This window comes from Ascaphus truei, chromosome 2 (assembly GCF_040206685.1).
Source record: "Ascaphus truei isolate aAscTru1 chromosome 2, aAscTru1.hap1, whole genome shotgun sequence".
NCBI lineage: Eukaryota > Metazoa > Chordata > Amphibia > Anura > Ascaphidae > Ascaphus > Ascaphus truei.
Genome location: NC_134484.1, coordinates 478,084,980 through 478,110,653, shown reverse-complemented (window position 1 = coordinate 478,110,653; position 25,674 = coordinate 478,084,980). Strand labels below are relative to the sequence as shown.

Sequence of the window (25,674 nt, the reverse complement as noted above, 5' to 3'; positions counted from 1 at the left end):
TCATTTCTGACAGATTACAATAGACAATCAGACAAGTTTACTAAAATAATTAAGAAGCACTGGCACATTGTAAAAAATGACCCTGTGCTTGGAGAGATTGTCCCTGAAAACCCAAGCGTGATCTTTAGAAGAGCAAAATCATTGAAAGATAAATTAGCCCCCAGTGCCCTCCCTAAAATAACCAGTGAGGGGAATAGATGGCTAACCAAATCTAAAGGTTTTTATGGTTGTACCACATGTACTGCATGTAAACATAGGCCAGAGGACAAATTTAGCTTTATGTCTAATACCTCAGGGCAAAGATATAACATAAAACAACTTTTATCATGTAAATCTAATTATGTGGTATATCTTATTACCTGTCCATGTGGATTACAATATGTGGGCCAGACAACAAGAACTGTAAATACATTGAGCACATTGGCAATGTAAGGAGAGGTGTCACTACACATTACCTGTCCAACCATTTTTTACAAAAACATAATGGGGATACATCTGGGCTCACTTTTACAGTTATAGAACAAGTGTTGACACATTGGAGAGGTGGAGACAGACAAGCTGCTCTTAAAAAAAGAGAAAGCTTCTGGATCTTCACCTTACAAACACTTGTACCACTAGGTCTTAATGTGGATTTTTGAGCTAAGTGCTTTCCTATAAAAAACTGTAATAATAAATTGTTTTAGACAATAAATTGTTTTAGACTGCAACTAAGGTTGAAAATGCACATACTGTGAACTAATTGTGTTTTTTCCCTATGTTCTTATTTTGAGATACATCAATCGCCGTTTCAACATATATTATAAGTTAGATTTTGAGCGATCTTATTATATTTTATGTCTCTTATATATTTTATATACAATTCCTGAAATAGCACAGTTGTATATGAGGTCACTTCGTTTATTTTTAGAATAGGATTTTTTTATTAATAAAGATGTATTTTACTTTGAAGTGTATAAACATTGTTGTGTATTTTAAAGGTTAATTGTATAACAGTGTTGTGAGGATTGGGAGGACACATGAAGTCAATCACCAATTTATCTGCTGTCCAATAGGAGGAAAGGTCAGCATAGATTAAAGGGTATAAAAAGCATCTCTTTACGGGGTAACATCACTCCTGACTAAGCCGTCACTACGTACGGCGAAACGCGTAGAGCGTAACCCCTCTTGTGAGATCCAGAGGGAGAGAGCCTGCTGTGGAGTTCCGGTGGCGTCTGCTATGCGTGTTGAAGAACCCGGAAGTGACGTATCGGCCCCCTGAAGCAGCGCAGGTCGGAGACCAGATGAGGAAGCAGCATCGTGCAGAGATCCCGAGAACGCGACTCGAGTGAAATCTACATGTGTACAAACTTGCTGTTACCTTTCCGGAATCCTGTAAGCCTCCAATTTTTATCAATGCTGGATAAATATCTACATTTTTAAAGTTTTGGATTGGTGTCTCTCTTTTGGATTTCTACCTCCTATTTGTTGCTCCTGTGTGTATGGGACACTTTTTATTATAGATGTCCATACATAGCTAGTATTTCTGATACTTAGTGATCATTGATATCTAGATTCATTGTGCTCTTATGAGAGCTCTGCAAGGTACAGACCAGGCTGTAGAGATTGCATATTCATCCTCTAGTGCTCCAGTTCCTTTCAGAATGAAGATTTAAAGAACCGGTCTCCAGTAGTATCTAAATCTGTAAAAACAGTCTGACTCATTAAGTTATTATAAAATGTTTTACAAGTAAATAATAAATTGAGAATTACCTCTCATGTCCTGGGCAGAGAGTTATAATAAAAATGCATGGTTGCATTATATGAGAGTTTATACGTTATATTTACAGACATTTCATGTCCCGTTAAGAGACAAGTGTTCTGGGCACGGTAATAGAAGGATGTGCCGCCAGATTCATTACTGAATCTTGAGATTGTGGGCAGTCTTTTGGAGTCAGATCTAAGGTTAAAAGTAGCAAACAAAGAGAAAAAGTCCTTGGCGCACTACCAGGTATAATAAACCTGATGGGTAAGTTCCCAGTTCTCTGAATGAAGGAACAGTTCGTAGGTCTCACAGATGGTCTTTCAGAAATTCTTTGCTGGTGAATGTGTATCTGAAATCAGACAAAACAAAAGAACCATTGCGCAGTACTTTCTGATACTGGAGATCACACCCACACAGCTGCTAACTACTTACATAAAAGTAGATAGCAAAAGGAAGCGGAGCTACGACAGCAAAGAGCATGGTAGCATAACCTAGCTGCTCTGAGCCTCGCTGAACAATATAAGCACTCAAAACCTATAAAAATATATGGATTTCGTCACCAAATATCATAAAAGATTCATAAAGGTCTCAGGATGTCAAAGAGAGGAGTGAAAACACCAAGGAAGAGGGGGATGCCTGAGTATTTTGGGAAAGCCCGGGCGGCCTGTGCTGATGCAGAAATGGCACCCATTTCAAACACAGGCTCTGAAACAGAGCTGGAGGGAGATGAAGAAGAAATGGACAACGCTGCACAAAGGCCAGTGAGGCAATGTGACTTTAATAAGCTTTACAAGGACTTGAAATCTATGCTGCAAGCAGAGATAAAAGATTTGAAAAGAGAAGTTACAGGGCTGGGGGAGAGAACCGGAGCATTAGAGACTAAAGTGGATCAGACAATAAAGTCAATAAAAAGAAATTATAAAAGACAGCGGACCTGAAGAGTCAAATCAACGAGATTAAAGAAAGGGCTGGAGTAAAGGTTTAGTTATTCTCCAAAGTGGAGTAGGCCTTTATTTTATTTCTTTTTGTATGTTTTGCCTTGTTAAAGGAACAGGCGCAATAAAGCAAGGATTTAATTTCACCCTAATCGGTCTTCATTAAATGTAACTCTGCACACATCTCGTCTATAATTCTAAGTTGGATTCCGTCTGTTTGTTTGTTTGTATGTCCGAAGCATCAAAATCTCAGAAACGGCACCACGGCTGCGGATTTGTAGGTCAACGCAACTATTTTGAGCTTCCAATGTGACTCACCTCTCAAATTATGGACATTCTAAGTTTCCCTCGACTGTCCAGCAAATCTGTTAGAGCAGGAGCAGGGGGCGGGGGCATGGCTACTAAGGGAGGGGGTGTGTCCTTGTCTGGATCGGGGCTGTGCGTGTGTGATGTGATATATGCGGGGGAGATGTGCCAGCAGGGGGTAAGAGGGAGATGTGCCAGCTAGCAGGTGGAGATGTACCAGGGGAGTGTGGGGGGGATGATGTGCCGCCAGCGAGGGGCGATGTAACAACGGGGGGAGAGGGGGAGGGGGGCGGGGAGATGTGCTGGCAGCGAGGGGACATGCCACAGCAGCGTGGGGAGATGTGTGCCGCCAGCGGGGGGGGAGACAGGGAAATGTTCCGGTAGCAGGGGGAGACACACACATACACACACACAGACAGAGACAAATCTCACCCGCACTACATCCAGCAGCGGGAGGGGGTGCCTGGGGAGATGTGCCGGCAGCAGGGGGGAAGGGGACATGTATTCACTATTACATTCCCCGGGCGAAGCCGGGCACAAAAGCTAGTGTATATATATATATATATATATGACACACAAATATGAATACCGCATCAAAACAACCAATACATATACATGCTATCTAAACCAAAACAGAGTATAACTGAAAATAACAGAATACCTCTGCTGGCGGTGCTGGAGGAATATAAAGTATATGAACACAAAAGAAGAAAAAGAAACCTCACAAAAAGCACTCAGACTTATATTGCAAAATAATAATAAATTTATTGAATCAAAATATAAAGAAAAACAGAAAAAACTAACTGAAACCCTAACTACTGGACTCAAGAGTATCAATGGACAAAAAATAAAAAATAAAAATGGGATTAACTCTTGCAACACAAAAATAGGGAGAAAAAAATAAACAAAACCTCAATCTATGAAACCACTATGGGGACCAAGTACCCATAGTGATTAACAACTGGCCGGTCATATAATGAGGAGATGGTATGAAAAACAATAAAGGCAAATGCCCTAAACTCCAAGAAGAAAAATGTGGTGTTAGCCCACTAGGAAAGATGTAATCATAACACAATTATAACACCAAACATTCTGAACCCATATGTAGGGCACTGTAATAAACCCTCCTTATACCATAGAACTACAGATATAGCTCACATGAACAGGGGAGAGGAACAATGGAAATAATTCAGTGACCCAAACATAATCTACAATATGATCACATGCAGGAAACTGGTCATACACTTACAAAATTGAATACCAGTTCATTAACTGGTGAATGCTGCAGTGGCATATGTGTGAACCAGAGTAAAGAGTATAGTCAGCTCCTGATGGTGCATAGATGGTCTGAGTTCTGTGTAGTTTAGTGTCCTGGACGGGGTCACCCCAGCCAGAGTGAATCACCAACATATAGAGAGAGTCCAATCCAATAATATAGAGTCCAAACGAGGCCAGCAGTCAGGGTCAGTAGCAAATGAATACCACAAATATATATGTGTGTGTATATATACATACATATATATATATACACACACACACACACACACACACACACACACACACACACACACACACACACACACCAGTCCAACAAGAAAATATCTTATATGTTTCTGTTGTTGTAGCTGTAGGGGAAGACCTCTCTGTTCTCCTGGGTCAGCATACTTGTGTGCTATGGCACTCTCTGTGTCCAGGTATAGAGAGGTCTTGTCCCCTTGTCTTGTCTCAGCATAGTCCTTTTGTGTGCATCAAGACATCATATTTTCCTCAGGTCAGCCCAGTTGTGGGCAAAGGAAATCTCTGCAGTCCTCTTTCTCCTTATGTCAGCCCAAATGTGAGCTAAGGAATCTCTCCCCTGTTTCTCACATCAGGCTTTTCTAAAAGTCCTAATCAGCCAGGTGGAGTCTGCTTGATTGATTGCCTGTGTGCAATTAAACAGCACACTGCTGGATTGAGAGGCAGTTTCTCTTAAACAGTGATAAGTCCCTGTTACAGGCACCAAGTAGTAAGAACCTTTATTACACTAGGTCAGGCTCACATTGGCAGTTTACTTTTAATATAAGGAGCATCTGTGTAATCTCCTCCTCAGATACTGGGACACATTGGTAAGCGCTGTTTGGAGGGAATGGGGCAATAGGGGTGCTAACAGATTGAGCTTCATGATTGTAGTTAGCGTTGTGCCTTGGTAGTAGGGAATGTAGCCCAACCCACAAAGGACTCATTCAATGCGTTTGCAATGGTTGTTGATGGCTAGAAGGCTGGAATATATTGTTGATGACCTTCCAGAAGTTTGCTGGATTTTATGTGTTTTGTTAAAGATTGTCAGTATTGGGCATTTGCTAGTCTTGTTTGCCTTGTGTGTGTATTCCACAGGCATCTGTAGTTATTAAGATCCTTGGTAGTGCCAGTTACTTTGTATCTTTTCCACAAGTGATCCCTAAAGTGGTTGATATGCGATTTAAAAAGAAGTCAAACTAATGCTAAAAGCCATGTCAACATACCTAGCCTCTCTGGGTCTACCGAAACTAAAGGAGAGTGATATATCATCTTTAAATAAGCCAATCTCTAGTGAGGAAATTGAAAAGACAATCAAATCACTCAAAATTTCTAAGGCTCCAGGACCGGTGGCTTTTCAAATATTACAAAAAACTAGCCAGATTATTAATTCCGCACCTCCAAGAACTTTTTAACTCCATTCTCCAGGGAGCCCAATTCCCCACAAATATGCTCCAGGCTTCATATCATTGATACACAAAGAGGGTAAAGATCTTACCTGTTGCTCTAGTTATAGACCCTGTGACATAGTCCAAAGATGTTAGGCAGCTTTCTGCCCCATTTTAGAGCAGAAAGTGCAGGAATAGTTACAAATGATCCGTTCCACAGCTTCCCATTACCTCAGGCAGCTGGATGGAAAATCCAGACCACAGATTACAATGGCTCTAGTTCTCCCTCACCTGCTCTTCTAATCACATGCACAGGTATTTAGAGCAGAGAGGTTTTGCATTTCACTTTCTCTCCTTAGAGCCTGGAGGCTGGGGGTATCGCTGCTCCCCTGTTTCCAGTTTCGGGGTTGACGGCCCCTCCAAGTATCACAGTACCAGAGGATTTGCCTGGACACGGGACCGAGTTCCCACCACGAACAGATAAGACCAAACAAATGTTTACTGCTGTTGCTAAAAGACTGTGCTGTATCTTGTGACCCTAAATGAGAGAGCATTGTTTTAAGCTGGGGAACCAGGTTAGTTGGCCAGCAGCTGTTAGAGAGACTGATTTTGATGTGTAGTTAGATCCCTGAAAGGGATAGGATTTTGTTTATATGATTTTGGTTTTTACTTGAAATAACAGTAACAATGAAATGAGTGAACTGCTGAATGAAAGTATCTGAGTACCTCTAACCTTCACATGTTAAAGCTGCAGTACCTTACTTGGATGAAAATAAAGCAGGCAGAAACCTGAGTTAAGCAGCTTAATACTTTGCATGATCCTGTTTTTGTATTAAATAACCCTAGAAGACTGTGTCGGGAAGAACCCAGACAGACGTCAGCACTACAAAAGAGGGGTGTTTGTCGCAACCCATATCGCTTATCAACACGGACATAAAAATTTATCTCTAAAATACTAGCCACAAGATTAAATGTATACCTTCCGACGCTTATTCATAATGACTAGTTAGGTTTTATACCGAACAGACAGGCAGCACACAATACAAGGAGAGCTATAGATGTCATCGCATTTTCCAAAAAACACAATATTCCCACGATGGTTTTGGCCCGGACGCTGAAAAGGCATTTGACAGAATTGACTGAGTATACTTAAAAACCACACTAGTCATTTGGGCTTAGAGGCCCTTTCCTCACAGCAATCTTATCACTTTACATTTTTGATGTGAGTAGTAGGCGCACCAGCAGCAGGTCTTTTCACCCATTTAACTATATCTGATTTATCACCTAAACTACGTCCACTTCTTCTTGCCCCCCCGGTCTACTTTGAAAATGGTTTCTTCAAACCACTAAAGCAAATGATGATGATGATGATGATAATGATGCAGCATGTGAAAGTCTGACACAGTCCCCAATCCCACTCTGCAGCTGCAGATAGGAATACCATGATAAGAAGTAATGGTAAGTATTGCTTTACCAGCCATTTTTATTACTGCAGTATTACTATGCTACCGATATATTGCCCAACCCTACTCTGAAGAATCAAATGTTTTACCTCATGTATGAATCCCTCGTTTGAAAAGAGGCTGATTATCTGTGAAAAGCTTTCCCCACACTATGTACATGGAAATTGTTTCTCCCGTGTATGAATCCTGTGGTGTGAGAGGAGGCAGCTCTTTTGAGAAAAGCTTTTGCCACACTCTGTACATGTGAATAGTTTCTCTCCTGTATGAAACCTCTGGTGTCCAAGAAGACTGCTCTTAATTGTGAATTGTTTCCCACACTCTGAACATGTGAATGGTTTCTCCCCTGTATGAGTCCTCTGGTGTCTGAGGAGGTTGTTCTTAATATTGAATTTTTCCCCACATTCTGAACATATGAATGGTTTCTCCCTTGTATGAATCATCTGGTGTCTGAGGAGGTTGTTCTTAATACTGAATTGTTTCCCACATTCGGAACATGTGAATGGTTTCTCCCCTGTATGAGTCAGCTGGTGTATGAGGAGACCGCTCTTAACATGGAATTGTTTCCCACACTCTGAACATGTGAATGGTTTCTCCCCTGTATGAATCATCTGGTGTCTGAGGAGGTTGTTCTTAATACTGAATTTTTTCCCACATTCTGAACATGTGAATGGTTTCTCCCTTGTATGAATCATCTGGTGTCTGAGGAGGTTGTTCTTAATACTGAATTGTTTCCCACACTCTGTACATGTGAACGGTTTCTCCCCTGTATGAATCCGCTCATGGTTGAGGAGCTCTGTCTTCATAGAAAAGCTTTTACTACACTCTGTACATGTGAATGGTTTCTCCCCTGTATGAATCCTCTGGTGCATGAGGAGCCTGCTCTTCAAACTGAATAGTTTCCCACACTCTGTACATGGGAATGGTTTCTCCCCTGTATGAATCCGCTTATGGTTGAGGAGGCCCTCCTTCCGAGAAAAACTTTTACTACACTCTGTACATGTGAATGGTTTTTCTCCTGTATGAATCATCCGGTGTCTGAGGAGGTTCTTTTCAATACTAAATTGTTTCCCACACTCTGTACATGTGAATAGTTTCTCCCCTGTATGAATCCGCTCATGGTTGAGGAGCTCTGTCTTCCCAGAAAAGCTTTTACTACACTCTGTACATGTGAATGGTTTCTCCCCAGTATGAACTCTGTGGTGATTGAGGAGGGTCCACTTATTACTTAACTGTTTCCCACACACTGTACAAGTAAAAGGATTCACTGCTGTCTGAATCATCTGGTGTGGAAGAAGTTTCTCCTTCAGTGAGAAACGGCTCCCACGATCTGTACATGTAAAGGATTGCTTTCTTGTGGGGACACAAAGGTGTGTGAGCAGGTCCCTGTCCAGTGAGAAGCTTTTGCCACACTCACAGCAAAAAAAAGGTGGAACACCACAGCTTCTTCTTAAATCTCTCTCAAACCTTTTGCTGGACCCATATTTAGAGTCCGTCTCTGCTGTGTGCTGTACAAGCTCTGTAAATTCACCATCACGTGGCACTGGTTCCTTGTACGTGTCCAAAATGTGGCAGGTATCATTGGTTTTTGGCACTTCTGGGTCGCGAGGAGTTAGCCAGATTCTGGATGCATCAGAGCTCAAGTTCTGTTCCTCATTCAGGCCGTTCTCTAACAGAAGTAAACAAAAAAGACAGAACAAATGTTTTCAATCTGTAAATTAAATTACTGAAAGCAAATTACATATCCAAAACACTGAAGAACGTACTTTACCAATACGTAATGTTCTCTTCACCCAGGGTTTTAAAATTGTGGCCCATGGACTTCCAGTGGCCCCTAATGACTTTGGTGGTGGTCCCCAAAGGCCTGAAATGTATTTTTAGCAGATCTCAGAGTGAAATTATTTTGATACATATATAACTTGTATTTATTACTGTATTCATTATTAAAAGTTACATGTACGGCCTACAAATAATTAACATTGAACATGTCCATGAGAAGTAAAGTTAAGGAACTCCTGGTCTATCACATCAGTGCGTTAATAATATCAACTAAACCAGACAGCAATCTATAGTGTAAAGATACTGTAGATGCCTATGTATGTATGTCTTTATTTATATAACACCCACAGTGTACTCAGCACTTCACAGCAGAAACAAGACAGTATATAGGGAATTATAATACAATATGTGCAACAAACAAAACCAGACAAAAGGGACGGAAATCCCTGCCCTGGAGAGCTTACAATCTGAGTGAAGCAGTGACTACAATGTCCATGTAGTCTTCTGCCGTAAGACCCACATAAACTAAACTCAATTGCTCCATTTTGTGTCATATTTTGTCTCCTCTCTTTTCCTTCTCCCCTCACATTCAGGCTGTTGATAAATCTTGCATGTAGAATATAGGGAGTGCAGAATCATGTAAGAGATAAAATATGCATATGGTTCAATATTGTATTGATAATTCGTCTTTAGAAATGTAGAATAGTTTGACGAGATCAAAGCCACTACACACATGGCCTAGAGTGAATGCGGACCTATAAAGTTATCTTTAGAAGAGTACTCCTCTTCTCTCACGGTCACTGGCAGTGGTTGATTTCTTGTTTGTATAATGGGGTCATCTACCTGTAGGTGGAACCAGAATCAGGAACCCTTCTTTTGGTGTGATAACTCCACCTCCTAATGAATCACCGTACACAGAGAAAATGTGTATAAAAATGTAGTACACCACTCTGTAATAACATTTATAATTGCCTCGGTGGCCAATAATGGAGTGTAGTAACAGCCTGGACAGCACGTCACCTCGGATCCTTCTCTCGCATGTTGCTTTACTTCCGCATTCTCAGCGAACTGCCGATAGGTCCTGGCACTGCTTCTACGTCCTACGGCTGCTGTCTAGCTTCAAAAAGGTCACAGATTTTCTTCAATGCATTTCGCAATTATTTATTTATTTATAAAATGTTTTACCAGGAAGTAAAATAAAGGAGGTTCCAGGGCACTACGGATTTTCAAAAAAGGATTTAATAGAAGAGGCACAACGTTTCAACCACCACACATGGTCTCTCAAGTGAAGGTAACTTAATGCTCATAGAACCACTACTTATAGCCCATACCCCAGGTGCAGTCATTTAAATTAATCCGGTTTCTCTTCCTGATGGCCATCTGTACTGTGCATGCTCGTGACGTCATATCCGGCGGAAGTCCCGCCCTCTTTTTTTTTTTTTTTTGGTCTGGTCTTCTGTTGCTTTTTTTTACTCTGGAGATCCTTTTTTTTTTAAAAATCCGTAGTGCCCTGGAACCTCCTTTATTTGTCTGCATTGGAGTTTGTCACTGCCAGGAACTCTCCTTTTCCAGGTGCACCCCTAAACAGCAAGTATCCTTTGTATTTATACTTATACAGTGGTGTGCAGCATTATCTTTGTTCATATGTTACCAGGAAGTAATACATTGAGAGTTACCGCTCGTTTTCAAGTATGTCCTGGACATAGTTAATATGACAAATAATACATGGTTACAAATACAGTTACATAAATGAACAGGGTATACATTATATACAATGCATTGCATGCACAGAGAAGATGTATATTATAGGCTTATGTAACAGTTACAGACTAGATTAAAATGTGAGACAGCCTTAGTTTTGAAAGAACTTAAACTGGTGGTGGATGTGAGAGTCTCCGGTAGGTTGTTCCAGTTTTGGGGTGCACGGTAAGAGAAGGAGGAGCGGCCGGATACTTTGTTGAGCCTTGGGACCATGAACAGTCTTTTGGAGTCAGATCTCAGATGATAAGTGCTGCATGTGGTAGGGGTGAGGAGCTTGTTCAGATAGGTGGGTAGCTTTCCCAGAAAGTATTTGAAGGCAAGACAGGAAAGGTGAACTTTGCGCCTAGACTCTAGTGATGACCAATATAGTTTTTTGAGCAATTGAAATGCTTCGTCAGGAAACCGTGATGATAGAATGTGTGACCGGATGGTCTATATACCCAGTTCAATCACATTTAATTGGACTCTGATGATCTATGTACATTGACCCTGATTAGACAGATGACTGCATATACCGCTATGTGTCTTATAAAGTCAATGTCAATATACATACATATGTGTAGAGAACGGCTGATGAAGCAAATTTAATACAAATGATAAAACATGTACATATATAATAACAGTGTATACATACACACATATTGAAAAATAATCAGTAGAAACTTTGTTTAAATTTGAATCATTAAAATCAATGCTTGGCTCATATCCAGTCCGTGGAATAGCAGTGATAATACCACTGGCTGCATCCCGAATGTAAAATGTAAAAGTGTTATAAGGAAATAAGGATGATATCACAAAATGAATATACACTGGGAGTCTCACAAGCACACCAGCAAAACTACAACAGAATGGCTGAAAAAGAAAAAGAATCAAGGTGTTGCAATGGCCCAGTCAAAGTCCAGACCTCAACCCAATTGAAATGCTGTGGCGGGACCTTAAAAGAGCTGTGCATAAACAAATGCCCACAAACCTCAATGAACTGAAGCAACGTTGTAAAGAAGAGTGGGCCAAAATTCCTCCACAACGATGTGAGACTGATAAAGTCATACAGAAAACGATTACTTCAAGTTATTGCTTTTAAAGGTGGTTCTACAAGCTATTGAATCATAAGGCATACTTAGTTTTCACATATGACTTCTCCATTTTGGCTTTATTTTTGTAAAATAAATCATGACACTGTGTAATATGTAATGTGTTGTTGTTCATCGGAGGTTGTATTTACCTAATTTTAAGACCTGCTAAGGAACAGATGATTGTTATTATGTCCTGATATGTAAAACCATCGAATTCAAAGAGGGTGTACTTTCTTTTTCACACCACTGTACAAACACACACACACACACACACACACACACACACACACACACACACACACACACACGTATTATTGATAGGTAGGGGTAATGGTAGGCTTAACCTTTATTAACAGCAGCCATATTTACCCCTACCATCAAACCTCCCCCCTTAAGCGGAGAGTTCTTGCAACCCCAGCACGTTCATCTCCAAGTGTGAAGACGCCTGAAGGTCAGAGTTAAGCCACCCCTAGATCGTCCTGCCGGGAAAGTCCATCGGCATTGCCATGCTCACTCCCCTTCTTGTGATGTATGGTGAAGTCATATTCCTGCAGTAGCATGGATTTTATACCCTGAAACCAGCTCAGGGGATTGTGGTCTGTAACGACCATGGACCCGGTGCTCATATAGAAGCTTGAAGGGTGAGAAGCTGGTAGACTCCTGTGGCCCCTCCCTGTATGCGAACAGTAGGTGCTGCAGGTGTGCTTCCCAGTCCCCTCTTTCGGCCTCCACAAATGACGGCAGCATTTATTTCAGGGTGCCATTAAACCACTCACACAGTCCGTTGGTTTGAGGGTGGAAGAGGGCCATGCAGAGAGGGGTCACCCCACACACAGGCCAGCGACTTTGGAGCAGCTCACTCATGAACTGTGCTCCCTGGCCAGTCAGGATCTCACTAGGGAAACCTACCCTGGTAAAAATATTTATAAGTGCCTCAGCCACCTTCCGGGTGTCAATGGAGGAAAGAGCCACCGCCTCCGGGTACCTGGTCGCAAAGTTCACAACCATATATTCCTCGACCTACTGGAGATCATCAGGGGCCCCATGAGGTCTACCACCCGCTGGAATGGTTAGCCAATCCCTGGTAATGGCCTTAGGGGGGCCTTCGCCCGATTACCTTGCCTCCCCACTCGCTGACAGATACCTCCCGCGATACCCTCAGCCAGTAGAAACTCTGGGTCAACCTGGATCTCGTATGGGAACCCCCTAATGCCCTGCCAGGGGGATCTCATGCGCCAAATATAGCAGTTGTGCGCTGTATTTAGTAGGTACTACCAACTGACATTTGGCTGTCCATGGTCTGTCCGGAGATTTTTCATGGTATGAATCCACGACGTTACAGGATCCGGACGGTTCAGCAGCACCCTGCTTCATGCCCTCCAAGCTCGGGTCTGTCGGTACTGCAAACCGGAACATCCGACACTGCTCCGGACCTAGTCACACAGTCAGGGATATCAATCTCAGTCAATGCAGGCTCCGTTCGTTTTACCCGGCCAACCTTCTCCAGACGTCTACAACTGGAGACTCCAAGGTCTGGGAAGTGATGAATTCAGGATTGGGACCCTGAACAGCAGCTGATGCTTGGTCGGGATCAGGGCGATTCTGGCTCTGAGTCACCGTGGCTACAGCTACCACATCGTTCTCGTAGCTGCATCGGAGTCGTCCAAAATCATTGCTCAACAGTACAGTAGCATCTAAGCCGGGCAGAATGCCGACATCGTGGAAGCCTTGGCCAGCACCCCAGTCCAAGGACACGCGGGCTACTTGGAGGGATTTGTTGCCCTTATCCGCCAGACTCACCCCCATCCCTTCCCTGTGTAGAAGGCACTCTGGCCCGACCATATCAGGCTGAATAAGAGTAACAGCAGCGTCAGAATCCAGCATACCGGCGATCATCCGGTCCCCAATGGTTACTTGGGACCAAGTTCGACCGTGGCAACCTGGAAGCTTGTTCGCCTGGAACAGTGGGGTTGGTCGCTGCGACTGGCATTGGGATTGTAGGTGAGGGTACTGGATCATCTGGGCTGCCTATCCAGGCGACGGCCAAGAATTCAGGAGTAGGTTGCCCAGCCCCTGCACCCTGGGGATGGAGAAGCTTGGGACAGTCGCGTTTCATGTGCCCCGTCTGGTTGCATCTGAAGTACCGTCGTTCATGGATGAACTCAGTAGGCGCTGTGGCTGGCCGACAAGAGCTCGCACTGGTTTGGGCAAGATCAAGCAGTTGGAGCTGGAGCGGCACTGTAGGTTTAAGGGGCGCCGGGGGCCGCCTCCGGAACTGAGGACATGCAGTCACAAAGTCATCTGTTAGGGCAGCCCCTTGGCTAGCGCTGGACGTTTTTGCCAACCACTACCTCTGAGCCTTTATATAATCATTTATCTATGTAGCCCTTTGGACCCTTGCCCAGGACTTCATTTTCGTTGAATCTTAGTTCTGTGTATTCTGCCATGGTTCTCATACTTTATTAAATTTGTCTATTGAATGTTTAAAAAATGCAGTTAGCTGTTCCATTATCATAACCTCGTTAATTCTATATATTACCCTTGCTCGTGAGGGGGGTAATAAGCTTTTCCAAGCAGCTGCTATTTCGCAACGAGCGGTGCGATATTTATCGTTGGACCGTGTGGCTTGCCTCCTCAACTAGTTTAGCCAGAACATACTGTAAGTCAGAGGGTGCAGTGGGATCTCAAGACCTGTTGTCTAAATGATGATTCCCTGAACTATTTTTCAATATTTTTGAACTGCTGGGCATTTCCACCAAATGTGGACCATATCTCCGACCTGCCCACACGCTCTCCAACAGAGATCTGTAGCCTCTGGGAAAATCTGCTTCAGTCTCGCCGGTGTGAGATACCATTGATAAAGAATTTTATAGATGTTATCTTTTGTAGTCGTGCATATAGAAGATTTGGCTGCATTGTCCCAAATGTCTTTCCAGTCAATATCTATCTCTAGGTCCCTAGCCCATTTGGTCATGTATCCGTGGTTTGGGGTGCTCCATGCCAACTCTAATCCCGCATATATCATAGTAATTAATCCTTTTTGGTATCTTTCTCTTTTACATAATGCCTTGAAGTTTGAAAGCTCTGGGAATTCTAACTTCCTAGAAACAGACATAAGATAATGTCCGAGTTGGAGAAACTGGAAGAGCGGTAGATCTGGTACATCAAATTTGGTTCTGAGTTCTGCAAAATTCAGCATTTTCCCTTTATGAAGGAGGTCCCCGATGTTTCTGATGTTCTTTTTCTTGAATTGTTCAAAGGATCCCGGGTTTGTTCCTGGTGGGAATTCGGGGTTATTAAAAAGGGGAATAAGCTGTGACGTATTCGACGTTAATTAAAATTTTGTTTTAGACTTTGTCCAAATGTCTAATGTAAATTTCAGTGGGCCTAATGTCACAGTAACTTATGGCAGGTTGTAATATACACCAAAATACCTGGGTTGAACTGAACACGACTTAGATATGATAAAATATAATTTATTCCTTAATGAAGGTGAACACACAAGAAATACAAATAACAGGTAAAATATACACTTACTTAAGGGGTTTGGACAAGAAAGCCATCAGGATACAGGATTGGCAATTTCTTCCACAATACTTGTTCAGATGTAGACATCACGAAAATACACGAAGACCATGGGTTTGGCCTGAACCTCATTTATATGCAATCTCAGTCCTATCACTTAACCTTGGGGCGACTGGCTGTCTAGCAGATTCCTTTGTAGTTAGGAACTCCCTTATCTGCAAGTGTGAATTATGACACTTACAGACCACTCAGGCCCTGTGTTCCTCGGCCGTATTGTATACAATCAGAGCGGTCAGCTTTTGATCAGAGGGTTTATGATCGACAACTTGTCTGCCATCCTGACCATTAACATAGCAGATGGGTTCTTAGTTTTCATACTAGACCAAAAATACAAATCATACTTTAATACCTTCATATATTAAAATAATCTGTTCTGCTGGGCCCAGTGGGCAGAAACCGGCCAGGCCTTTATGCCGAAAGTGACTCTCCATTGTGGCCAAGTTTCATCTCTTTGCGACCCCCAGAACCGGAGATACACAAATGCACTTTAAAACCTTTTTTTTAAATTTTAATACAGGATTCTCCGCTTAAAAATTAATCTCTGCTTTTCACTCTTCTCCCATTGACATCAACGGGCTCCGCCGCCATAGGCTTTTAATGGAGAAACTCTGCCGTTACAGTCAATGGGATCCGCCACTATAGTCTTTCAATGGGGAAACTCCGCCATTGAAGTCTATAGGGCTTCTCCGCCATAGCCTTTCAATGGAGTAACGCCGCCACCACCAATTTTTACAGTTGCCCACACTCCGTCTGGTTCGTTGGAGAGGGTTGGGATGGCCATGCATTCCTGCCGGAACTGTGGCTGCATGTGACCCAAATCCCAGCCCTCTGGTCCTCCCAGAACCGGAGATATGGGCTTACACTTTTATGTTTTTGGACTTAGTCGTTTTAACGCCATGCGGCTTTTCCCCCATTGGAATCATAGCCGGCGCCGCCATAGGCAATGCATGGGCCAGGGCCACCCTTGGATTCAATGGGACCTCCGCTCCGCCATTGGAGTCAATGGCGCAACCCGCTTCATGATTACGACCCCTTACGGGGGTCCCTCATTCCCGGACCCGATGGGGGTCGTGTGTGGGGGCTGCTAGGGGCAACAAGAATTTTATTTCTGGGTGCCCTAGAACTTAGAATTCTCACGCCAATTGTCATTGACCTTGAACTCAGTGATAAAGCTCTTTTCAAAGACATTGTATCCGCTTCTGCGGTTTGGATGGCTGCCAACCTGTTCCTGGAGATCGGCGTCGAGGAATCCTCATTGAAGTCAATGGCCCCATTGACTTACAATGGGAAACCGCCGCTCCTCCTCTCGGACGCCACCTGCTGGTCTTCGCTGGAAACAGGCCCAAAACCGCTAGATCCGCCATTGAAATGAATGGAGCTGCAATGGCGACCTATGGGACTCTGCAAAATGGAGCCTGAAAAGGCGGGAACATGGAACAAAGGGCTATAATCACTTCCTAACTATTAACCCTTCTCCTCCCGGATGGATCCCAGTGTGTGTGGTGCAGACACTTACATGGTGACAATACATTATACCAGGGGAAATACACATTTAGATGTTGCAGCAAGGTAAAACCACAACAGTCCAGTTAATCCCTTGCCTCCCCAGTGAGAGCAGGGGGTGGCCAATGGGGTGTAACCCCTTTAATACCGGGCCAACCCCCCTCTCCCATGACACCTAATTCTCACTGTCTCAAGTTAGTGCCCCTTTTCTCTGGTATCCAGAGAGATAAGTGGGACCGGACAGCTCGACTAATATTTTGTTTCTATTGCGACCCAGCAAAACACGGCAGGGTCAGAATACCAAACAACTACTTGGCGCAATTGGGCCGCATAAGAATATTTGAGGATGTCTGGAACCCCCATTCCACCCCTTGATCTGGAGGCTAAAAGTACGGTTCTGGCTACTCTAGGTTTCTTACCCAACCATATAAACAGAAAAATCTGGTTCTGAAGGGTTCTTATTTCCCCTCTAGGGATATGAATTGGGAGGGTCTGAAAATAGTATAATAGTCCGGGGAGTATGTTCATTTTTATTGATGTCATTCTACCAAACCATCAGATCTTGTGTCTGCTCCACTCCAGTAAATCTTTCCTTATTTTATCGAAAAGGGGAGGATAGTTACACCGATAGATTAATAATTTCTGGAAAAATTTACCCCAAAATATTTAAAGTGAGTTACCCGCCACCTGAATTTAAAATGTTGTTGTAGGCATTTGAGATCAGAGACCGAGAGGGACAGGTTCAGGGCCTCCGACTTATCTTTGTTTATCCTATATCTTGATACTTTACCGAACTCATTCAGTGACTTTAATAAGCTCGGCAAGGACATCACCGGGTTGGCCAGAGTCAAGATTACATAGTCGGTGAAAAAGCGAGATTTTATAGCTTTTGCCTCCTATGTCAATGCCCTGAGGTTTGATCTGATCGTTGAGGCGAGCGGTTCAATTGATAGAGCGAATAAAAGCGGGGAGAGAGGGCACCCTTGCCTTGTACCATTTTTTATATTTATAGCTTTTAAGTTAGTACCAGATAGTTTAACCAGTGCTCTTGGGGAGTGGTTGAGAGCCCTTACTCCTTGTAGAAATGGGCCAGACAAGCAGAATTACGTCATGGTTTGATCTAGAACGGCTCAATTGATTCTGTCAAAAGCCTTCTCTGCGTCTAGGCTAAGCAGGATCGCTTTTTTTTTTGGGGTGTACATGTTCTAAAATATTGATAATTTTCCTTGTGTTGTCTGAGGCCTGTCTACCTGAGACAAACCCGTCCTGGTCTATATTAATTAACCTAGGGAGAATTGGATTCAGCCTATTGGCGAGTATCTTGCTGTATATTTTAATGTATGAGTTTAGGAGGGATATGGGCCTATAGCTGCCACAGCAAAGGGGGTCACACCCTAGCTTGTGTATAATTGCTAAATTAGCAGTGGTCAAATTTGTTGGAATCTTATTGCCTTTTAAAAATGAATTGAACATCTCTAAGAGAGTTGATGAGAGGTTTGGGAGGAATTTTTTATAATATGTATTTGATAGTCCGTCCGGACCTGGAGATTTGCTTGATTTCAGATTTTTGATCACATCCGCCAATTCCTGTTGGCTGATCTTGTTGAGTGATCTTTTCTGCCTCGGTCAATTGTGGCAGATTACAGTTATCCAAGTATTTTGAGATAGCTTCCGAATTTAGGGATCTAGGGAGCCTCTCTGCTAAATTCAGATCTCTTAAGTCAGCAAAAAATGTTGATAGTTTGCCAGCAATCTCCCAGTCATCAAACGTGGTCGACCTGTGTCACGATGACACCAACTTTATCAACACATTTATATTTATGGGTACTTGACTGAACAGAACAAGTTGCAAAATAAATTGTGATTTATTTCCTTAATAGACAAACACACGACATCTGCAGAATACACTTGAAAACAACACTTACTGGGATAAGGGAACAAAATAAATTGTCCTTGGAATGAAAGAAATTGTCTTTTGCTTGCAAGCGCCAGAAATGCAACCTTGGTTTTAAAAGTCCTGTGGTTATGGTGTTATTAACCCCTTCAATCCTGGACTGGTTGCTGCTGTGCTGGAACAAAGTCTTGCATCTTTACATCATGGATCAAAATTCAGGAATCACACTGGGGATACCTGGGGAGCCACAGTTATAGACTGCCCAAAGCTATCTTTAACATGTGGATCCAATCCCCTCGTGGGAACAAAAAAAAACACGAATAGCCAAGTTACCCACAGTTCATAAGACCAGTCAAAAGGGCTGTCCGGTGGGAAGGGCGCATGGGTCAGGTTGACGCCCATGCCACTTAGCATACCTGGGCTACACCCATATCTTGGCACCACTAAGTCTGATTTTTGACCCGGAGGGGTCACTAGCCTGACATCTGCTGTGCATCAGTATGTCAGTTTTGTATACATTATGGCAAACAAGAGCCGGGCGCTTACCTTAAGTGTTGTGTCAGGGTGGGGGGTGCAGTACAATGCTTAAATACAAACCAATGGAGGTGGTCTCTCACAATGGAGTCTGTTAGGGATCCCTGTGCTCAACCCCAGAAAGGGGTTTCCAAAACCCTTGTAGGATATAGAGAGAGAAAGAATAGGGGGAGCAAAAGGGTTAGAGCATATTAACCAGCAATAACAATCTTAAGATAATACAGGTCACTATCTCTGGAGTGTCAATAAACAGATGATGATAAATCAATACTCACACGGCCCTGTGTGAGCAAAGTTGCGTAGGGGTGTCTTGATTTTAGGGGTCTGGTCTGTCCACGTGGTGAGTGGGGTTAAGGGTATATGAAAGTGAAGCAATAACCATAAACACTTACACGGCCATGTGTAAGCACAGTTGTTGAAAGGTATCTGTGGTATACACCTAGATTGCCCGTCCAAGATAATCCCAGGGGTGCTGTGCACGCTGCTGCTGGCAGGCAGGGGGTTAAATACGGGTCTCCGTCACGGTCCTCCCGTTCTGGGGTTCTTTCCCTCCCCGTTTCAGCAAGGGGAGTGGGTGAGGCAAAATGACACGTAAACGTTTATTAAACATTGAATTAGATCCACAACAAATGCACTCACATAAAATAACACTGTCCCGGCGTGCTCCTGTGGCTGTGGTTCGCAGTTGTTCTGAGTTGCAGACACAGCCGCGCCAGGAACCGCCATCTATTCCGACTCCGGACGCGGAGGAGAGTGCGGCCGGGAACAACTGCGAACCACAGCCACAGGAGCACACCGGGACAGTGTTATTTTATGTGAGTGCATTTGTTGTGGATCTAATTCAATGTTTAATAAACGTTTACGTTTTTAAAGATCATTGCTGATACCACACTGTCATTTTGCCTCACCCACTCCCCTTGCTGAAACGGGGAGGGAAAGAACCCCAGAACGGGAGGACCGTGACGGAGACCCGTATTTAACCCCCTGCCTGCCAGCAGCAGCGGGCTCAGCACCCCTGGGATTATCTTGGACGGGCAATCTAGGTGTATACCACAGATACCTTTCAACAACTGTGCTTACACATGGCCGTGTAAGTGTTTATGGTTATTGCTTCACTTTCATATACCCTTAACCCCACTCACCACGTGGACAGACCAGACCCCTAAAATCAAGACACCCCTACGCAACTTTGCTCACACAGGGCCGTGTGAGTATTGATTTATCATCATCTGTTTATTGACACTCCAGAGATAGTGACCTGTATTATCTTAAGATTGTTATTGCTGGTTAATATGCTCTAACCCTTTTGCTCCCCCTATTCTTTCTCTCTCTTGTATACATTATGGGTCTGCTGGGTCTTTTCATAACTGACACTCTCTTAGACAGGGAGATGCTAATCAACTAGATCCCTTTGAGGCTCCATCATAAAAATACCGAAGCTCATTCACCCATCTCACAGCTGTATGTCCACGTAATTCCTGCTTGGACTTACAAAAAATACATCCTGCCTTACATTTAAGATCTGGATTTTTTTACACACTTTATAAAACAACATGTTACGTTTGTGTTATAACTGTAAAAATGATATTTATGTGCGTGTAGTGGTTCACTGTATTTGCACCTCAAAAATCAGGTTTCTGGGTGCTTTCGTTCTAGAATTAGTATATTTCTCATTGAAATGCCGGCTTCTATACTGCCATCATGTGTCGGTTAGAGCGTATGGGAAGCAATGCATCTTGTCTTTTACCCTCGCAGGCAGGGAATGGCCTGCAAATGGGGAATAACAATGGTTGGGGCAGGGCAAACAAAGTAAATCATAGCAAATAAGTTTAACCCCTTCCTTCCTCGTCACAACCTGTCTTTGCATCTAATAGATGTAATAGTGGGAATTTGCTTTTGGCCTTTACTCCTCTTAACTTGTTAGCTAGGATCCAATCAGCTTTGTTCCCTTTATCATAATACAACTGATTGGTCCATTTCAGTGAACGTTCCACCTCTTCTAATTGGATTTTTTTTTTTTTAACTCTAGTCTAGTTTCTGCAAGTGATTTATAGATTGTTGTGGATGGGTTGGATTTGTGTTTATGTTCTAGGTCCAGCGTTTTCTTTGATAATTCTTCATGCATTTTGTGTCTAACTTTTTTCTTATGGGACGCCACAGAGATGAAAACCCCTTTAATTGTAGCCTTATGGGCCTCCCATAGCATCGAGGAGGAATCCACCGAGCCTCTATTTAGGGTGAAGTAATCATCTAAAGATATTTTTATTTTATTTATTATATCTGTGTGGTTCAGTAATGATTTGTTCAGCTTCCAACAATATTAGTCCTGGTGAAAGATGGTGAGAGGGTCAGCTCTATCGGGACATGGTCCGACACGGTGATCTGGACAATATCAGACCGGGAGGTTGCTACGAGAATATTCTTGGTTACAAAAAAATGATCTAATCTAGAATATGACTGACGTGACTTTGAAAAGAAAGTGTAATCTCTTTGACCCTGATGTTCCTCTTTCCATATATCAAATCAGACCAAACTCCTTTACCAAAGCCCTGAATTTTTTAGACATTTTCTGGGTTAGCGCTGAGAGAGTCTGGCCATTCGTGGACTGCCTATCCAGATCCAGCGAGATCACCATGTTGAAATCTCCTCCTAGAATAAGGTTGTTCAGGAACTAGGGCTCAATAAATTCTTAAACCTTCCTCAGTAATTCATCCTGGTGGTCATTAGGCACGTAAACATTAATTAATGTCAACGCTGAACCCGCTGGAGGTTCTTGGACGACCAAAAATCTGGCCTCCGGGTCTGAGCTTATTTTTTCCACCTTGAACGGGAGAGGGGAAAGGGAAGGGAAGAAAGGGGGTGGGAGGAGAAGAGGGGGTGAGGTGGATGACCGGGAGAACCAGGGAAGGAGACAGTACAGGTAGAGGCTGAGCATCAGGTGGGGATCTTGGGAAGGATGTTATCCATAGCGGTCAATGACTGTCAGTAATGCCTATATTTCACCTCCTCAAGTTTTTAGCCTATAAATGTATTTACAATGAATTATACATTAAACATTAAACGGTAAACATTAAACTTTAAACATTTCACATCGTATTTTACATTTCAAGGCCAAACTGTGTAAAGTTATCCAAACAATTCAACACTTTGACTCAAGTTCATGCTCTGTTGTGATTTTGTTTCTCCTGCGTTACTAAGGGCCTCTTAGTCGACATACCATCTCTGTGATCTTGGAGACTCAGGGATTGGGAGTAGGGGGGTGTGGGTGGAGAGGGAAAGGGGGGGGTGGGTGACGTAGGGAGGGGAAGGGAGGACGGAGGATGAAAAAGGGGGAGGGGACTTGGGTTGGGGGGGGGGGGTGGCTCCTTCTAGCCAGCCGGCCATATGGTTTCAGACACATAGCATAGTATCTAGTTAAATCATAGAGCTTTACTGCATGTCCTCTCTCAGACTTAGCAAAACTGGTCAATACCTCATAAGTCGCACCCTGAACTAAACAATCTTTTTCACAATTTTAACTTGACCAAAAAAACAGCTTTAGATAACCTTTAAAGTTACCTTGTATTAACCTGGGTGGTCAGATGCCCTTTTCTTTCTTTGTACACATTTTTATTGAGCATATAAAGAATAAACATCTTCACAATATGTAAATATAGAAAATCAAGATACATGTAAGCAAGCGATAAGTTTAGGAACAAAGATTTTGACTATTACTTAATATTATATCAATTCTGTACATAGCACTGATAATAGTGTTTTTACAAGCTAACTACAGAATTAAGCATGCCCCAACCAGTGGGTATTTTATCTATTACTGTATCTATAAGTTGAGGAAAAAGATGAAGGAAAGTACAGAAAGAAAGATAAAGGAGGGGGGCGGAGGGGAGAGAATTACGATGGAGGATCTCCATCTTCCTCCCCGGCCACCAGGACCACCATCTCGTCTTTCATTGGAGAGACCAAATAATTCTAAATTTTGCTTGCTCTCTCTTACATCTATCCCTGTACATTTCTGGCAAATCTCAGCTCATGCGTAATAATTTTTTTGTCTTCCACACGTTAGAGCGCCATCTCTTCCCTGACCTCTTTGATCAGGTCAAATTAAAACAGATGCCCTTTCTAATGCTGACCTAAGTTACTTTTTAAACTCACAGCTTCATTGTTATGTTCCAACTTAAATAAATCCGCTTCACCTCCTCCCGCAGCCTACTGGACTTAAGCTTATGGCTATAACAATATTTGCTAGTTTAATTTCTAAGTCTAAACCTAGATCAACAATTATTTCTGTATCTAGGGCTGCGTTCAGGGGTTCTTTTTTCTAAGCAATAGCCAGTTTAGGCAGGCCTCTTTTAACCCTAGTGCCCAGCCATATACAGGGCCGCAGTATAAATGTAAAAGTATAAATTTAAAAGTATAAAACGGTGTTCCTGCAGCACAAGCTTAGCCGACTCAGCGGTGTTCGCTGTCTTTGGGTACGGAGCCTCTTAAGATTCGGACACCCTCTCATCTCAGGTCCACCCCCACCCTGTAACTCAAACCTTAAGATGGTCCTGGTCAGTCCGGTTGTCTCTTGCCTTTAAATCTCCACGACCTGGTGGGGCTCCCCGGCGACCGCTTTGAAAAGCAGGCCGCAGGGAGCTTGGTTGGCATCCGAAATGGAGAACGGCAGCTCCGAGGCAAGAAGGCCGTGCGGTCGGCACCTTGCAATCAACAGGCTCTCCCCTCCCCCCACACGCCGGACAGAGGCCGAGGCCCCAACCACTGGGTCATCGAGTTGGACTTCAGAAGAGAGAAGGTAGGGAGGAAAAGGGGATAAGAAGGAGCTTAATCACTCCAGGGACCGGTGTCCGATGGAGAAGGGGGACTAAAGTTGCTCAGCCTCCATGATCCTACCGGCAAAAGATGACCAGCGGTTGCAACAAATTTACCATGGGCAGCACAGAGACCTCAGCTGAGGCCTCTCGTTCTAGCCCAACGAATCCTTCACCCAAACTGAGATCGCAGACAGCTATGTATCATCCCGCTTTTTAATGCTTTTTTGTAAGCTTACAGTATGTTGATTCTGGTGTTGGGATGCCAATCTTTCTGACATTCGTGGGGTGGGGGGGCATTCCGCTCTCTCTGGCTTTTCGGGCCCGGTTCTTCTGGGAATGAGATCCAGAGGGAGCACAGGAACCTTTCGCTCTCCTCTGGGTAGCGCACTATGACCTGCTTTCCATCTTTTAAGACCATTAGTTTAAATGGGAATCCCCAGTGATATTTTATTCCCCTTTCTCTTAGGAGGGAGGCGAGCAGCTTCAGCTCGCGCCTTCTTGCTACCGTGACTCGAGGTCGTTAAAGATTTGAAAAGTAGAATTTTCAAAGGGTATATCCCCCTTTTCTCTGCAGCATCTGATAAGCATTTCTTTAGTTGTATAATGATCCATTTTTATTATAACATCTCTGCATCTTCTGAGGTCATCTGTGGGCACGGTCCATTTGGAATTCCCTCTCTTCCAAGGCTGGGTCCAAAATTGTGAATAATCTTCTGAGGTATAATCCTAGTTCTTCGGCTTGAACGGATTCCGGAATATTTTCAATTCGGATGTTCTGTCTCCTTTGTCTATTCTCATGGTCCTCCTGACCCTCTTTGAGAAGGTTGATTTCGTAATTCAGTTTGAGAATTACATCGCCGGTACTGGCTTGCATTTGTAGGGACTCCTCCATCTAAGGCCGTGCCTATAGTGCCGTCGATGGCGACACGATGGGTGATGTCACCCTTCGCCACTGGCGAAAGTTATATTTCACAGGACGGCGGCAGCGCGGGTTTCCGGCCATTTGATTGGTTCAAGGGCCATCACGTCAGGCGACAGCCCTTGAAAAATCAAATTTTGCCAGCTACCACATCGCGCACTATAAGTGCACGCGGCGGCAATGCATTTGTTTTCGGGCGACGTCGCGTCGCCGTCACTATAGGCACGGCCTTAGTCTCCAAGCCTGTGGTCCGACGGCCCAGTGTTGAAATCTCTTCTTTAAGCTCTTTAACGGCTGAGTGGAGGTCAGACTGAAAGGTCTGTGCCATATTGTGGGCCATCTTTTGGAAAAGTTCTTCTAAGTATGTTCTGGTGATCTCTTCGCCGCCCTCGGCTTACTCCATCAGCTCTTCCTCAGCACGTGTCTAGTCTCTCGGCCTCCCCTCATGCTCCCGGCGAGTGGTGCCCTGAGTTCCACCGAAGAATCATGAAAACTCCTTGACTGAGGGCGTCTTGAATTTGACAGACATCTTGGGTAGGTTCTATCGAACCAGGTTAGTGTTGGCCTCCGATTATAAAGTTGGAAACCTGCTTTTATTAGTATTATGCTCGTGAGGGTCCCTGGTGCATCCTCTCTAGGCTTCCATTCCCAATGACGTCACCGGAATTCTCCCCAAGCTGCTTTTATTTAATTTTAATAATACAGTA

General features: G+C 43.5%; 2 protein-coding genes across 3 annotated transcripts in view; both read right to left on the bottom strand.

Annotated features, from left to right (window-relative positions):
• LOC142488386 (uncharacterized) overlaps positions 1 to 25,674 on the bottom strand; it is a 508,298-nt gene that overhangs the window by 333,842 nt on the left and 148,782 nt on the right. The window lies entirely within an intron of this gene.
• Positions 6,964 to 25,674, bottom strand: part of LOC142488303 (uncharacterized) — a 111,519-nt gene continuing 92,808 nt past the window's right edge. The window contains 2 exon segments of the mRNA XM_075588675.1: positions 6,964 to 7,070; positions 7,176 to 8,774. Coding sequence (XP_075444790.1) covers positions 6,964 to 7,070; positions 7,176 to 8,774 — 1,706 coding nt within the window.